The following is an 18,074-nucleotide window of genomic DNA, read 5'->3' as shown; positions in this document are numbered from 1 at the left end:
CAGTTAAAAAAGAGAGATGGGTGTTTTATAGTTTATACAAGTTTAGAGAGAGAGAGAGAGAGAGAGAGAGAGAGATTTTCATTTCCTTAAGTAGCTAAAGCAAACACACACCTTTATGGGATGCAAGTTAAATAGAACTTGGTAAAGACAGAGTATGATAAATCCCACATTAAGTGCACACAACCTACATTTTAGTCCAGATCAGTAAGCTATTTCAAGAAAAATGTATATTTAGATATAAATTATATAGTTAGATAATCTCATTTATAAGAAACAACTCAAACCAGAAAGGAGTAAACAGTCTTACCAGAAGAGGCCATCTCACGCAAGATAAAGACGGGCAACAAAAGAAAATTCAAATTAAAAATTAATTTTGAAATTGAGTAGAAAAGACGAGGGGCAGCTAAACCTACACGTGATTAGCTAAATTTAAGCCAGACAGAACATCAACCTGACCGTCCATAACTTTTTGTCTCTCGAAATAAACCCATCCATTGATATATAGAAATGAATTGATATCTACCTAGCTCTATCAAGCTAATCGTTTATAAATAATAAATGTTGCATCATTGCTAAACAACAATAACTTTAGCAGATTATTTAATATACCTCAATTCGTGTCGCTGTACAGTCTCCCCCTACTGGACGCATCAGGAACAGCAGGGGCGTAAAACTGCCTGGGGCGTAAAACTGCCTGGGGCGTAGATCTACCGGCTCCAGGTCTGCAGCCTCCCCCTACTCAGATCTACGCCCCAAGCAGTTTTATGCCCCAGGCAGTTTTACGCCCCTGCTGTTCCTTATGCGTCCAGTAGGGGGATATACTGCGAAATAACACCATTAAACGCTCAAAACTTACACATTAATAACCGTCCCGTTCATAGACTTTGCCCAATTTTGTAGTTTTTGTTCATTTAAATATAAACGTTACAGCGTAGATCTGCACTATGGATTAAAATATCTGTAGATATTCAGTTAGGCTTCACTCTTTACACTCAGTCTACAGAAGACTATTTGTTTTTGTGAATTAAAAAATTAATAATTCACATAGTTGGATCAGATGACAAGTAATGATATATGACCTACTGTAGAATAGTTATATATGACCTACTATGGAATAGTTCATTGAATATTGAATATAGAATATTCACTGTATGTTTTTATATACAGGAGACTGAGTGATACTGAGTGAATTTATATAAAGTTACATTTAGATATTAACCATATTTAGCCCATTAGACATACAGCACCGTGTAATCATATGGATCCTCGATTAAATATCTGCTGTACTATTTACTATTAGTCATCATACAGCTACAAAACAGTGTCCTACATAGCATTTTATGAAGACAAACACAATTTAACCCTTTTCTAAAATTCCAAGGGCCATTAAGAAGAAAGAGACAATATTGTTGTGTTCACAAAAACATTATTTATCAACACCATTTACGAATTATGATGACTCCTGTAGATGACTCCCCTATGGCTTGCCAATCTTCTTTAACTGTTTTTCTATCCTCCTGTCAAAGTGCTTCTGCTCACTGATAAAAATAAAACATAAATAAACATTAAAAAAATTGTACAAAGGACATCCATAGTGAATTTGATCTTGTCAAATTCACAAGCAGCAGGACTCACTGTTACATTTTGTATAAAATTCCTGAATCATTAATTTTTTATCACAGTTGCTTTGGTGCATTTCTCAGATCACTACTGAAATTCTCATAACTACTTTTGAACAAATTGCCAATGCTTTGGTAAATTCATGCAATTGATTATGAATTCCCTTGCTGCTTCCTAATTGATCAATTCATTATTTCCTTCATTAGTGAAATTCTAAATACACCTCCGCAATTCATCAATTCAGGACACATTTACAAAATAAAGTGTAATAGAAATGTATTGAAAACATGCTTAACAGTTTGACAACTAGTCAACCATTTTGCATTTAATAACTTATGCAAGGAACTAATGCCTAGATGTTTTGAGGAGTATGACAATTCAACAGAGAAATAGTATAATAGGCCTACATTTTGATCAACATGACATAAAGAGTTGATAATGTAGGAAACAGCAGAGAGTTGTTACATTATTAATTGCATGAATGTACCGAAGCATTTGCAATTTGTATTAAAAAATGAGAAATTGCTTTTATGATGTGCACCAGTGACAAGATGATGTGATTTCAGTTGTGATCTGAGAAATGCACCAAAGCAACTGAGATAAACTATAAGACTTATTGGAGACCCTGCAGAATCACTGTAGACCCCCTATAAGAGTCACAGACCACATATCTGTGGGTATTTCATAAAATAAAATAAAATTAAACATTTAAAAAATGTAAAAAGGACATCCATGGTGAATTTGATCTTGTCACAGTGTGTGTGGGTGTGCTGTCCAGAATTTATGTCAGGTGAGTGTGGATTGCAATCAATTTGCTCCTGATCTTCAAAGTACAACGGCACAGGCACTTGTTGGTGGAACACTTTTGGAAAAAGTGTCAAGACACTTTGATTTCTTTTGGCCAGTGATGATGGACTGTGCAGAGAAAATTGAAAATGACATTAAAAACATGTCCATGTATGTCTCTGTAAGTCATTTATTTACTAGAGAAGCTATTGGTTTGGAATGCAGTTAAAAAAGAGAGATGGGTGTTTTATAGTTTCTACAAGTTTAGAGAGAGAGAGAGAGAGAGAGAGAGAGAGAGAGAGAGAGAGAGATTTTCATTTCCTTAAAGGAGCATTGCGTAGGTTTTTACTTAAAAAAATCTTTAAGATAGAGTTTTCATTTGTACATGTTTGAGCCAACCATGATGTAATAAAAAGAATGACACCTCGACTGTCCACCACGGTTGCCTCTATCAGCCTGTAGGCTCAATCGTGTGTGGAGGAGTCGGGCCCGAATCGGCGCGAAAATTCACAAAATGTGACGTCATGCGCGTTCTCGTCTACTTGGGCTTACAACCGTACGGCACGGCAGCCATTATAGTAAGCAGCGGCAATCGGTGTTTTCAAATGGACTCTGCGGATGGAAAGAAGCGACCAGCCCCCAGCACAACTCAGACACCCACCGACACTCCTCGGAAGTGTAAAAAAAAAAAAAAAACTAATTATTTACTATGACAAGTGTTTTTAGTGCAAAATTTCATGTGGTATTCTGAATGAAAATAAAGCATGACAAGCTCATACATCAAGGTTAAAGTTCCTTTACCTTTAATACCATAATGTTATTGCTATTCTACAAAATAGTATAGTAGTACAACTATAATAGTAATTGTACTGTATCTAAAAATAAGCATAACGTCTTCAACTCAGTTATATAATTTAGCGTTACTCTACAATAGTCAAAATAAGGGGTCTGTGAGTGCTGGGAGTGTGTGTTACAGTGTTGTGTTAAAATACTTTTAGAAGTAGACTTTAGTTGATAATATAAAGCAGCACTGCAACATTTTACTAAAATATGGTCTGTCAAACAATAACCTTACAGTACTGTAACTTTTCCTACCTCAAACATTATGCTGGTGAGTGGTGAATCTCGATGAGCCGTCAGTGGTTGCCGCGGCAACCCTGGTTGATGTGGTCGTGCTCGTACGAGCGTGCGCACCGAGAACGAGCATGAGACTGGCTGCAGTTCCTCTAACGGCCACTGGTGTCAGTAACGGTTAGAAATTTCAGAACTTACGGAATGCTCCTTTAAGTAGCTAAAGCAAACACACACCTTTATGGGATGCAAGTTAAATAGAACTTGGTAAAGACAGAGTATGATAAATCCCACATTAAGTGCACACAACCAACATTTTAGTCCAGATCAGTAAGCTATTTTAAGAAAAATGTATATTTAGATATAAATTATATAGTTAGATAATCTCATTTATAAGAAACAACTCAAACCAGAAAGGAGTAAACAGTCTTACCAGAAGAGGCCATCTCACGCAAGATAAAGACAGGCAACAAAAGAAAATTCAAAATAAAAATTAATTTTGAAATTGAGTAGAAAAGACGAGGGGCAGCTAAACCTACACGTGATTAGCTAAATTTAAGCCAGACAGAACATCAACCTGACCGTCCATAACTTTTTGTCTCTCGAAATAAACTATAGACCCATCCATTGATATATAGAAATGAATTGATATCTACCTAGCTCTATCAAGCTAATCGTTTATAAATAATAAATGTTGCATCATTGCTAAACAACAATAACTTTAGCAGATTATTTAATATACCTCAATTCGTGTCGCTGTACAGTCTCCCCCTACTGGACGCATCAGGAACAGCAGGGGCGTAAAACTGCCTGGGGCGTAAAACTGCCTGGGGCGTAGATCTACCGGCTCCAGGTCTGCAGCCTCCCCCTACAGTCCACCACAACCAAACCAACATATCCGGACTCCTGGCAGACTGAGGTTGCTTCCCGTGGTCTCGCATATTTCTTTCTTTCTTTCTTTCTTTCTTTCTTTCTTTCTTTCTTTCTTTCGTTATTCATCTGTCGGTTTTGCTGTTTTCCAGTTCGTTCACGCTGGTTTGTCTCAGACTGGATGTGAACAGTCACGTGATCTGAGTAGGTCCGTGTACGTTTTGATAGTTTGTTTTTTTGTTTGAAACACAAAACAAAATAACGAGAAACCACCTGTTTTTCGTTTGTCGTTTCAAACCAAAAACAAAGAAACGGTAAAAAAACAGCCGTTATCCCGTTTTTGGTTCTGAATCCAAAAACGAAAAATGACAAAACCAAAATCAAATAACGGTCCGATTTTGGTTTTTGGAAATTCCTTTTTCCGTTTTTCCTTTTGAAGATCTACATTGAAATATAGACAGGTTGGCCACGTGACCCGGAAGTAATAGTAAATATGGCCTATCAAAATAAAAGCCAAGCTTTTAGAACGGTCATAAAATGCAGCGCTAACGTTATACCAGAGTAACGTTAGAAGAAGAAAAATAAATTAATAAATAGCCTTATATAAACCTGGACCGGAATAAATATGTTAGCAACAGTAGTTTATTACAGCTATTTAATATCGTGCATATCCAGACATCACAGTCATGTTTAATGAGCGCATTGTTTGGCTCAATACAGTTGGTAATATAGGTTAACCTAAGAACTTATTGTGTGTGCAGAGTTGTTACTGTTAGCGCTATATTATATAATTAAATTTATATTTAATGTGGTTTCCACCGTAATGGACAGCGAACTGACAGCGATTGAATGAATACTTGTCAACGTGAATTCCCACGTGACGTCATGCGTAGGCCTAAAAACGTTAATAAAGAGGGAGATTGGGATTCCGCCATCAAAATATCAGTCCCTATCTCGTCTTTGCCATTTGATTGACACCCTCGTAAAACTTGCTGGTCCTCAAATATAATTTTATCCTAAACGCATCATATCTATTTTCAAAAAGCCCAAGGACACGCTGTTACCTCGCTCACGTTATACAGTGTTAATAAATGTATTGAACAGGCTAGTTAGGTAACTAATAGTGATAGTAGTTTGTTTATAATACAATCAAAAACGACATATGTGAAGGTTCTCAGTCCTCCATGTAACCTTAATAATCCAACGAAGTTTAAAATCACGGGCAGTTCAAAACGATTACAGACACCAGTAGGTGTCGCACTGTGTCTGCTGTGTGCGAGCTACTGTGTTCTGTAATTAAAACACTTTCCATTATTTTCATTACAACTGTGCTTTCACAAATCACGTTTCTTAGCACTGCTGCTTAAGGCATTAGCCTACTTACCAAAATGAGCTCTTTCTCCTCATGTCTGATTTACATGTGTGCTATTATACTGCGTGAACAGTTTTAGGAGTTGACTGTAACACTCAAAAATGTAAAAACATGTCTCACATATAGGCCTTCAGTCCAGTGGGGTGTGTGGTTCTAGTGTGCATAATAGACAACAAGCAGTAGCCTATGTCATGCAAGTGAACATATTTTATTAAAATGTTTATATTAATTTATTATTTGCATAAAATAACAAAATGATTACAACAAAAGGAGTTATAAAATAGAAAAAAATGGAACAATTTAATAATTGCATAAAATAACATAACAGATGAACATAACCAAACTTAACCATTCAACTTAACTTAAAACCTAAACTTAAAATAAAAACTAACTAAAACAATCCCCTAAATTATAGTGTCCTTAAAAACATTCACGATCTCCCCCATCCCTGTAATTTAATTTTTTTTTCCTGGAACATCTCGTCCCTGCATTTTGGGCAGTGCGGCGAGGTAGTTGCCCACTGCTCAACGCACACCCGGCACCCAACGAGGCTGCGGCAGCACGGTGCCACAACTGGGTTTTCCATCACATCTGCAAGATTCAGAATATTTTTCAACACATATTTCAACTGTATTTTCATCTGTCTCATTTCACTTGTTAGTGTTACAGTGTATTAATAGTTATGTATTCCCATTGACTGCAATAATAAAATTTTAATAAAAATTGTAGTCATAGTAATGATATCTGTCTAAACATTCCCTTGTATCCCCTATATATCTCTGGTGTCATAAGCCTCTTGTTCTATATTGTATGACAGTAACATCCATATTTTTTATCTGCTGGTTACATCTTCACTGAAGCTACATCACACTTATATTGATACAAATATTAAAATCCAATATGCCATTGTTTTATAGCTGCAGGATTACATTAAACATTAAACCTTGTAATTAAGCAGTACATATTTGTTTTCTTCTGAAACCCTGGGTTCTGTAGTAGAATCTAAAATAAATCTTTGAACAAAGTTTGGCAGTGCAGTGTCCGTTTATAATGTCCCTTTAATGTGACAGGCGACTTTCAATATGGTAATGCTATGACTTGATTTTACTGCAGAATATGACTTGTTTGTAGAAAATTTAAAACGGACTAACCTCTGCATATAAGGCATTGAAACGTTGACCTGACTGTTGCCAGCTGGTCAGCAGTCAGAGCCACCGTGCTGACCCTATTTGCTCGCGCATATTGCCCCAGGTCCCGCAGTGCTTCCGTTATAGTTGGCAGCTCTTCTACACATCGGACAGTTTGGTCATCAATGCCACTGTGGGGTACAAAAAAGTTAGTTTACACAATTCAAGCAAGTCATGCTGAACAGCCACGTTGATTATTTGCTGTTATCTATATTTTTGGTTTTCATGACCTAACCCAACTTAACATAAGGACTTTTTGGTTTCACACTCATCCCTTTTCCGCAGAAATGGTTATAAAACCAGCTTCTTAACCACAATCGCAAAAAAACTTGTTTGGTAACACTTTATAATAAGGTTAATTTATTAAACATTAATTAATGTATTAACTAACATGAACTAACAATGAGCAGTACATTTGTTACAGTATTTATTAATATTTGTTAATGTTAGTTAATAGAAATAAAGCATGCTCATTGTTTGTTCATGTTAGTTCACAGTGCATTAACTAATGTTAGCAAGATTTTAACAAAGTATTAGTAAATGTTGAAATTAGCATTAACAAAGATGAATAAATGCTGTATAAGTGCAGTTCATTATTAATTAATGTTAACTAATGTAGTTAACTAATGGTAACTAATGAACCTTATTGTAAAGTGTTACCACTTGTTTTAAATGTGACCCAAAACCTGCTCAAGCTCATCCTCCAAAAAAAATAAAAATTCTAGAATGCAACAAACTTACTAAATAAGGTTATTAAAATTAAACCTACAAGAATAATAAAAAAAAACAGACGAGCCCCCAATTTGTTACAACTCCGGCTCTCAGGCCGCAACAAAGAAGGAGGATGCAACTCAGGTTTTCAAAGATTAACATAAATTTATTTAAAACAACACAAAACAAAAGAATAGTGTGGCAGGCGCAAGCACCGACACTAGTGTCTGGGCGGGCAGGCCTAAATAGGTTGGGCTACTAGCCAGGTGCTCCCAATCTCCTTAATTGCCTGCAGTGAGAAACACACAGACAGCACACAGTACAGAGGCCCAACACCAAGAGCTCTCGGGGCCGTCACACCTTTTAACCAGTTTATTTGTATTCAGCATACTTTAAAATAACTTAATTTGATAATGCCTAATCAACTTAAAGTCATCTCCATTGCTGGATGGTTTTTGATAGAATTTATTGGTCTTTGTGAATTTGCTTATATGTTGAAAAGGGTTTATTGACTTGAAATTCAAAATTTAAATGAGAGAAATGCACATTTCATATGAATTACATAATCAGAGATTTCTTTTCCTCAAGTGAATGCAATACGCTTCCGTAGTATTGCATTCACTTGAGGAAAAATAATCTACTCTGTTTTTCTGAATTAACGAGTTAATTATCTCAGAATTACGAGATAATTTTTCATGAATAAAAGTTTTTGCTCTGTTTTTCTGAATTAACGAGTTAATTATCTCAGAATTACGAGATAATTTTTCATGAATAAAAGTTTTTGCTCTGTTTTTCTAAATTAATGACTTAATTATCTCAGAATTACGAGATAATTTTTCATAAATAAAAAGTTTTTGCTCTGTTTTTCTGAATTAATGACTTAATTATCTCAAATTTATGAGATAATTTTTCGTAAAAAATATTTTCTGTTTTTCTGAATTAATGACTTAATTATCTCATAATTTTGAGATAATTAAGTCATTAATTCAGAAAAACAGAGCAAAAACTTTTTATTCATGAAAAATTATCTCGTAATTCTGAGATAAATAAGTCATTAATTCAGAAAAACAGAGTAGATTATTTTTCCTCAGCAATACGCTTCCGTATTAACCCTCGTGTTATGTTGGAATTCTGTGCACTCCCCTTATGGTCCCGGTCAAATTGACCCGCATTGGATTCATACAATTCCTCAAAAATCACACTATGAAAAACAACAAAGATTCAGGTTCAAACTGTAAACTTTTAATATCAGCATTTGTCAAATATTCCAAAAAATATATATCTATAGGCCTATATGATTTAACGAAAATGTTTTTAACCATTTTTAAAAACTATTTAAAATTTGAATATACGTTATATTTATATATATTTGCATATACATTTTTTTTTTGCTTAGAACATAATAACTGAACAATTAATCAATTAATCTGAGCTCATTTTTCCTGCTGTCTATGTCGAAGTCTCAAGATATTTCAGATATCTTGAATATATAAATGAGAGCTTATTTTACTATCTGTGTCTTCTATCAAAAATCTTCATTTGAAATTGGCAATTAATTCTGAACACCATGATTTAGCTTTTTCAAGTGTGTTTGGTTTGGGTTAGAGCACTTTTAGATATACTTACACTTTAGAACTGGAGTTGATGCCCTAACATACAAATAAATGTTTTTATTTTGTGTCTGTACAGTTGCTTTTGAATAGCTGCCTATGATGGACATCATAAACGTAATAGTAATTTTGTTTGTATTTGTCAAAAAAAAAAAAACACCAGCATGTTGAAACTTGCATGTTCATGATAATAAATGAGAAAAAGTCACAAAATATCAAGAAAAAAAAGGTTTAATATTATTTCAGGTAGCTTGAAAAAATAAATGATAGGTCATTTTTACCATCTGTGGCAGACAAAATATTTTTCTGTATTGAAATAAGTGTGGAAAACCTTTTTTTTAAGCTTCATAAGGTAGTAAAAAATAAAATAACCAAATATAACCTAGAAATGTTATTATTTTGGGTTCGTACAGTTGCCTTAGAGCGTTAAAATATGCGGGTCAAATTGACCCGCGAACATCACGAAAGGAACAGTCATTTTGTTTGTATATGTCAAAAAACACCAGCATGTTGAAACTTTGCATGCATGTTCATGATGATAAATGAGAAAAAGTCACAAAATATCAAGAAAAAAAACATATTTAACCAGTATTTCCAACAACTAGAAAATCTAAACGGGTCCAATTGACCCGCAATATAACACAAGGGTTAAAAATATATTTTTAAATTGACGTAAATTCCTGACCGTATCTGATAATGTAGGATATCGACTATTGTCAAAACAAAATATATGCAGTAAATAATAATTAAATAGTGTTGTTTTGCACAGAGCATTCTTTAATATTTATACCATAGCAAAAAATATTTAGTTGTCATGAAAATCATTCTTTACATTTATGTAGGCTATTTTAAACATGCATTCGCGCTTAAGCTGACATAGACGCGCAATAGGCTATATTTTTAAGCGTAGTAGATGGTGCGACCATGGGCGCGACCGCACTTCTCCGAAGCACAGATTGCGCATAGAGTTTGCGTGACAGCGGTAGGCTATTATACTAAGGCAGCTTTGAAAAGCTGTCTATGAAAAAGCTACAGAAAGTTTTGGGTCCATGGTGGGTCTATCAGGATACCGCCTGATGAATTTTGTTTTTCTAGCACCTCATATTCATTCACGTATTATTACCCTTCTTTGAAATGTGTACCTTGAAATGTTTTGTTTCCATTCCAGATTGATTTTAAAGGCTAGTTGTTTTCAGCAATTACTAGGCATATTGGCAATGATAAGCAGAATAGCCTATACTTAACAACTGCCATCATTATTTGATACAAGACCACTGAGAACACCTAAAGTTTTGATAATATTTATGGAATATAATTTATGGAATTCTACTTTTACATACATTTTTCAGATAAAGTTCATGTCAGCATAGTGATGCACAGTTCACTTCTCCATCATCTATTGTGATATCTGTCATTGCACAGTCAACAGATATATATACACAGATATACATTGCAACAAATGATATATTGAGCTGCAGTCAAAGGGACTGAAAGCAAACAAAAGTTGAATGCCATGCTGATTAAGACACACAGGCTAGGTGTACAGACACATTTTCATTTCTTAATTTTATGCCATTCTAAAACATTTTTATGTTAACATTGAAATATAAAGACAGTGCTGCACCCATCAGAGCATCAGTGATGTCAGTGAGGTGAGGTGCCAACGCAGAGCCAAAAAGATACTAAAGGACAGAACCCACCCAGCCACAGCCTGTTCATCCTGCTGCCTTCTGGGAAGAGTATAGAAGTTTCTGCTGCCGCACCACCAGACTGCAGAGCAACTTTTCCCCCCAAGCTATCAGACTCTTAAACTATAGTTCATCCTCAGCACTGCTCCACTGATCATAGTTTATTTCTGTTTACTATTTTTATAATTGCTTCAATATTAGCCCAATAATGTCTGCTATGTACCAGAAGGGAGTTATAAACTCAATTTATACTTTATACTATTATAGATATTATATTGTGACAAAATATACCCACCTACCTTAAAGAAGAATAAAGTGAATGTTTTGGAAAGGCAGAGTCAAAAGTTATGACCTTAAAATGATTGAAATGTTGTGGAAGGATGAGGAAGCAAGCAGCTCATGTGAGGAAACCCACCAACATCCAAGAGTTGAAGCTGTTCTTTACAGAGGAATGGGCAAAGATTCGTCCAAGTCAATAAGCAGGACTGTTCAAAAGTTACTGGAAACGTTTTCTTGCAGTTATTGCTGATGTAATCAGCGTTGACAGCCTGTTTTAGTAATGTAATTATGTTTTTGGGTTTTCTTTTGAGGACCTTGTAAAATGTTCTTATCTTAGGGCTTAACAAATGTTCTGCAGCCATTGATTGTACATGCAATGCCCTTGAAAGCATGTATGTGCTATATAAAGTTTCAAGACTTGTATGGATTCTCTTCACTTGCATGACACAATCAGAGTTTTGTATGTTATACAAACTGGAATGTGTATAGAGAAGAAATATTCACACAGTATATAGCACACTGGTAAATCCTTCTTTTGGCCAGATGGCCTACATTAGGATTAGGACATGTCTGATGTGAGTTTGTTGTCTGAGCTGCTAAGAAGCTGATAGCAGTGTTATAATCAGGTTAAAACAGAAGCAGGTTTAACTCTGGGCTGGGTGAATGATGATGATGATAACTAGGCAAAAAAAATTAAAAACAAAATAAAATTAACAACAATATACATCTGTATCAGTAATCTTGATTTAAATCAGTTACCAAAGACACCATACAGTCAGTCATTTAAATACTGCCACCTGCTGGTAGAAAGGGGGAACAGTTATCCATTACGGTGGAAACCACATTAAATATAAATTTAATTATATAATATAGCGCTAACAGTAACAACTCTGCACACACAATAAGTTCTTAGGTTAACCTATATTACCAACTGTATTGAGCCAAACAATGCGCTCATTAAACATGACTGTGATGTCTGGATATGCACGATATTAAATAGCTGTAATAAACTACTGTTGATAACATATTTATTCCGGTCCAGGTTTATATAAGGCTATTTATTAATTTATTTTTCTTCTTCTAACGTTACTCTGGTATAACGTTAGCGCTGCATTTTATGACCGTTCTAAAAGCTTGGCTTTTATTTTGATAGGCCATATTTACTATTACTTCCGGGTCACGTGGCCAACCTGTCTATATTTCAATGTAGATCTTCAAAAGGAAAAACGGAAAAAGGAATTTCCAAAAACCAAAATCGGACCGTTATTTGATTTTGGTTTTGTCATTTTTCGTTTTTGGATTCAGAACCAAAAACGGGATAACGGCTGTTTTTTTTTACCGTTTCTTTGTTTTTGGTTTGAAACGACAAACGAAAAACAGGTGGTTTCTCGTTATTTTGTTTTGTGTTTCAAACAAAAAAACAAACTATCAAAACGTACACGGACCTGAGTACGAGCACAGGTTCAATGTTGACACATGGAGTTCCTCAACCCCTGACTGAAACACAGGAACGATATCCCAAATTATTCATCAATCCTGAAAAGGTTAGTCATTGCTATTAAAATAGAATGATGTTTTACACTACAATGACCTTCAACAAACTTACATGCAGATAGCAAATTCTGGAGGAAATTGATTTTTACTGTACTGTACTCACTGCCTTGTAATCTGGATTATGTAGGATAATCAGATTCCAAAAATGAAGTAGTTGTACTTGTAATTAGATTTTATTACATTTTAAAGTACTGGTAATTTTATTACATTGTATTCTCACAATGGCAGTAAATTATTCATAATTTATTTATTCTTCCTACTAGTCCAGTTCTTTTTTATCTTCTAAATTTTCCTTTTTTTAAAAAAGCCTATCTTCCAGGTTTTTGGAATAAAATCAGATCAGCCACTTAAAACTCAGACCCACAGCATTTGATCTCTGGATTTACACAAATAGTTTCACTTTTACACAACAAGTGTTTTCTCAAAATTGCAACATTGCATATGTAATCTGCTCCTCCTGCCAAACACATGAATTAGCCTATTATTTGAATGATCACTCAGTGAGCCATTTAACCATGTATTACTGTCTTTGGAAGGCTCTTGTCCTTCAAACACATCAAAATGTACAAATTCACAACATTTCATATTTAGGCCTACATGCAATACAGGGATTCCCCAACTTTTTTGTCAGCTGAACATCTTTGACCTAATATATATACTTGAAGCAAGTCACTAGATTTTATGTTAATAAGTTTGGTAAATTATAATATTGTATATTATCCTAAACTCAAATCAGTGTGATAAATGAGTTAGGTCAAAAGTAATGTAAAAAGTAGGCATATTATATCACCTTAAATGTGTAATGTAATGGATTATTTTTGTCATGTAATGTGGAATCAGTAACCGACTACAATTTGTATCATGCTGATCAATCCAGTCTTTCTGTTGCAGAAAACAATGGGAAGAGAATATCCATTGTCAGCGCCAGAGGTGGGCACAAATACATCAAAAACTATTTTGTTACAAACTACAAATACTGGCTCATGAAATGTAACAAAATAAAATACAAAATACTGATGTGAAAAATGTATTTAAATAAAATACAAGTAATTAGTATTTTGAAAATACAAAAATACTCCCACAATAATCTTAAAGGGTTAGTTCACCCAAAAATGAAAATTCTGTCAGTAATTACTCACCCTCATGTTGTTCCAACCCCGTAAGACCTTCGTTCATCTTCGGAACACAAATTAAGATATTTTTGATGAAATCTGAGTGCTGGATCACTCCTCCATAGGTATAAGGCATTATAACTTGCTGGCCCAGAAAATGTATTAAAGCTGCATTATCGCTTTTTGCTCGCGGGTTTCTCTATAGAGCTCCCCCTACAGCTTCGGAATAGATATTTGACAACACTGTCGTCAAAATTCGTTGGCTCGTCCCATCTTCTCCCGCTGGTCATGTGCATTTGTTTTCAAAGAACCCGGCGAACGCACGGAGCCATGTCCACTGAGGTATGTATAATACACAGAAGGCTAGCATATAAATGTTTAGATAGTATATGTGTGCAGTGCCGTAAAGCAGTTTGTTACATCGCGAGACCTGATATCACGCGATACTTCCTGATGCTGCGGCCGGCGGCCCGCCGGCCCAAAGTTGCAAGGGTGGATTTTCGTCTCACAGGCGCTCGAGGGGTGCGAGAAGACCACCATTCAACCCGAAAACAGTCATATAACCATTCCAGTGCCTCCAAAGCTGTTCGGTTAAGATAAAAAAGTTACTTAGTTCACCTTTAAAGACATCGTTAATATAGTCCAAGTGACTACAGTGGCTCAATCTTAAGTTTATAAAGCGACGAGAATACTTTTTGTGTGCAAAAAAAAACGACTTTATTCCACTATTCATTTCCTTCTCTCTGGGCCTCGAGTTAGTTCATGTAGTGTTTTAGCGCAGCGCGTCTGTGTTGCACGTCACACGCATCACACACATGACCAGCGTCGGCCAATAGTGAGCCTACGTGTGACGTGCAACACAGACGCGCTACGCAAAAACACGACGTGAAAAAACTCGAGGCCCAGAGAGAAGGAAATGAAAAGTGGAATAAAGTCGTTATTTTTGTTGTTTTTTTGCGCACAAAAAGTATTCTCGTCGCTTTATAAACTTAAGATTGAGCCACTGTAGTCACTTGGACTATATTAACGATGTCTTTAATACATTTTCTGGGCCAGCAAGTTATAATGTCTTAGAAGCCTATGGAGGAGTGATCCAGCTCTCAGATTTAATCAAAAATATCTTAATTTGTGTTCCGAAGATGAACGAAGGTCTTACGGGGTTGGAACAACATGAGGGTGAGTAATTACTGACAGAATTTTCATTTTTGGGTGAACTAACCCTTTAATGCCGTTTTTAAGAGGAGCAGCGCCACTTCTTCTCCTGTGTTCAAAACTCATTCACTTCTTGGAGGGAGCCCGGTCTACAGGGTGTCACGTGATTTTCATGCATCTAACCTGGACATTGCCATTGCCAACATCAGACTGAAAATATGGCAAAATCGTTTACTATGGTGATAAGCATATGGTGATTTTTCTTAAGTATTTAAGTATTTGAAATACTCTAAATACACTCCCTCAAAATATTTTGTTACAAACTACATTTTATTTTTTCCACACCTGCAAAATACAAATTACAAAATACACTAAAGTAATTAAATACGTATTTAAAATACATTTAATTGAAATACTGCCCATGTCTGGTCAGCGCATGATAACCGCACAGTACTGCAAAACACCATACATGTGTATGGTCAGGTGAGTTCATCATTACAATAAACAGTGATTCTATCCGTTATATTTCATGTCTTTATACTCATTTCACTTTGCATGTGTTTACGTGTGAAGGGTTTCGGCCGTAAGAAATGTCCTGAAGAGCATCGGCAGCATAACACTCATTACTGCCTGTGCCATCATTACGACACCTTGAGTCCGGTTAGTGCGGCACAGTGGGAGAACTCAGCTTATCGGTCCGACTTCCTGCCCAAACAGGAAGCAGAGGGCAGAAAGGACCCAATCAGAAGGCGCTTTCCCAGAGATCACTCGGCGAGGTCTCAGATGAACGCTGCGGCTCAGGCCGGGGAGAGTTTCATGTGGTTTGGAAGGGACGACTCTAACCAGTACACTCCACTAAGTGTACTAGCAGCCAACAACCACTCCTTTACTCCCTAAATAAGACAATCAGAGAAGATCTGAGAGTTTATGACACTAAACATGATGCTCTGGGGGAATTCACTGCAGAACCATGGGTGGCTCCCCCTCTCTAGATGTAATTTGGGTGTAAGGGGTGGAGCTAGAAGGTCCAACCACACCACAACCCTACCCATAACTCTTTCCCTCCACCCATTAGATCCACAGGGGTGGAGCTGGACGTCTTTGTCTCTGCAGTGAGTAGCACCACTTGGAATTTCCTAGCAAGTGTCATTCTCTGATTTTACCAGCTGAGGTCAGTCTCTTTTTTTGTCTGTCAGTCTGTGCCACTCAACTGGCATCACTCAACTTTATATTTGCAGTGTTACAAATTTTGACATGTTTCATTCTGTAAAGAAGAGTATCAGTGTTGAATGCAGCATACCGTATAATAAGAAAAAATAAACATTTTAAGCCCAGTCTTATAAAACAGAAAAATGTTTTTTTTAATATACAATATTGCAGGATTTATTATAGTATTATAAATTCAAGTCGTAATCTTTGATCAAAATAACTCCCCTCCCTCTTTCAGTGCTATCTCTTCTCTTCTCTGATGATGTGTTTACTGGCGCGAGGGCGGGGCAACCTGTCACTCACATGAGATCCACCACACTGTTAGAAAAAGAGGTACAATACAGGTCCATTTTTGTTCCCTAAGGTACAAACTTTGCATATGTACCCTTAAAAGTACAAAAATGTATCTTTAAGGTACAATTGTGCACCTTTAAGGTACAATTATGCACCTTCCATTGTACATTGTGGGCTTTCCGAGGTGTAAGGTACATATTTGTCCCTTACATATTTGTACCTTAATGTTTAAATGTAAAATGGCAGTGAATTAGTGGATGTTGAAAATGTCATCTCTCAATATAGAAACAAGTTAACCTATACTATCAAAGTTTTGAAATATGGGCAAAATAAATCAGAATGTTTTTTTGTGAAGTGTCCCTTTGAATAATTTTTAATCATGTTAATGAGGATTATGTAATCATTTATATTCACAAACAGTATTGAAGAATTTGATTTTCAAACCCTTTACCCTATTTATACTAGAATAAAACAGACAAATAATTGTTAACGCTTTAAGTTGTGTTCTATTGAAAGGATCTAGCTACAGGCTAACCAGAGCTCGACTCGGCGGAAGCATAAATATTGCAGCGCGGAAGCATACATGAGTGAATCGACAGTGATCCAACTGTCAGTCTCAGTGTTGCCAGATTGGGCGGGTTCCCGCCCAATTGGGCGGTTTTGAATTTGATTGTGCGGGTAAAAAAGGGTTTGGGCGGGTGGACAAAATTTGGGCTGGTTTTGGGTCAGTTCGGCGGTTTTCAAACATCTATATTTTAAAGTCTAATTGGTTAAAAAACTAAACTAAAGTGTGCATGTAGTCCATAAAATCAGTCATCATTACATTACTGTACACACACACCCATGCAGAGTCAGCTGGCGTTAGTGTTGACATCACCGACGAGCACGCACTTTTAGCCAATCAGCGATCAGCAGGCAGATGCGATTGAGCGCGATAAGTTGTAGCTGTATTCAAGTGATCGCTAATGCCAAAGTGATATAGCCTACTAAACAGTAAGTTGTATCTACTACACAGTAAAGAGTGAGATAGTGAGCAGCTCTAAAAACGTACACCTGGTGGGAGATATCGATGGTGAATATAACTCTGAGGAAAGCACAGTTGAATGACTTGAAATGAAATTAAATATGGGACGTGAAATATGTCCATGGTCATGTGCACACTAGCCTAATCTTACCAGACATCGGCAACTTTTACACCGTCCAGACTGCACAATACTCGACCCTGACAGCTGCTGAAAAAGGTTTGAATCAACGATGAATGAGTTTGACTGCTAAATTCTGCGTTATGTTCTGCAATGTGTACTTCCGAGGGTTAAAGTCATCGGTTCATTTCTTGATTGCCGTTTTGACAGTGTCCATCTGGACATTTTAGTCATATTGGCTAATTCTCCTTAATTATTGCCCTGTTTTGATCTGTTTTCCTGGAATTTTATTTTATTTTATCATTGTTATTTTGTTTTAAGGAGATACAAATTGTGCTTATCAACCTTGAATGACATGTTAATGAAATTATATCATATTATTTTGGCAGTAAAATTTTGGGCGGTTTTTTCTTGTAG

General features: G+C 35.9%; 1 protein-coding gene and 1 long non-coding RNA gene across 10 annotated transcripts in view; one reads left to right on the top strand and one right to left on the bottom strand.

Annotated features, from left to right (window-relative positions):
- Positions 1 to 1,288: 1,288 nt before the first annotated feature.
- The window catches only part of LOC311071922, a 17,747-nt gene continuing 961 nt past the window's right edge, over positions 1,289 to 18,074 (bottom strand). Inside the window, exons 2-4 of the long non-coding RNA XR_014603950.1 lie at positions 6,871 to 7,037; positions 4,220 to 6,310; positions 1,289 to 1,538 (exon numbers count right to left, since the gene is read on the bottom strand). This is a non-coding gene — a long non-coding RNA (uncharacterized lncRNA). The remainder of the gene's footprint in view (positions 1,539 to 4,219; positions 6,311 to 6,870; positions 7,038 to 18,074) is intronic.
- Positions 12,363 to 18,074, top strand: part of tex36 (testis expressed 36) — a 22,102-nt gene continuing 16,390 nt past the window's right edge. For 2 of the 9 annotated variants that reach the window (XM_084096524.1, XM_084096529.1), the window contains exons 1-2: positions 15,912 to 16,183; positions 16,460 to 16,554. Coding sequence is in view for 5 of the 9 variants with exons in the window: in XM_084096526.1 (XP_083952652.1) it covers positions 12,661 to 12,738; positions 13,640 to 13,678; positions 15,586 to 15,909 (441 nt within the window). In the remaining 4 variants the exon portion in view is untranslated. The other 7 variants (XM_084096528.1, XM_084096525.1, XM_084096527.1 and 4 more) reach the window with 7 other exon arrangements.

Source organism: Abramis brama (genome assembly GCF_963993115.1).
Source record: "Abramis brama genome assembly, chromosome: 21".
NCBI classification, from domain to species: Eukaryota; Metazoa; Chordata; class Actinopteri; order Cypriniformes; family Leuciscidae; genus Abramis; species Abramis brama.
The sequence above is the reverse complement of the archived record's forward strand: the minus strand, read 5'-3'. Positions and strand labels throughout refer to the sequence as shown.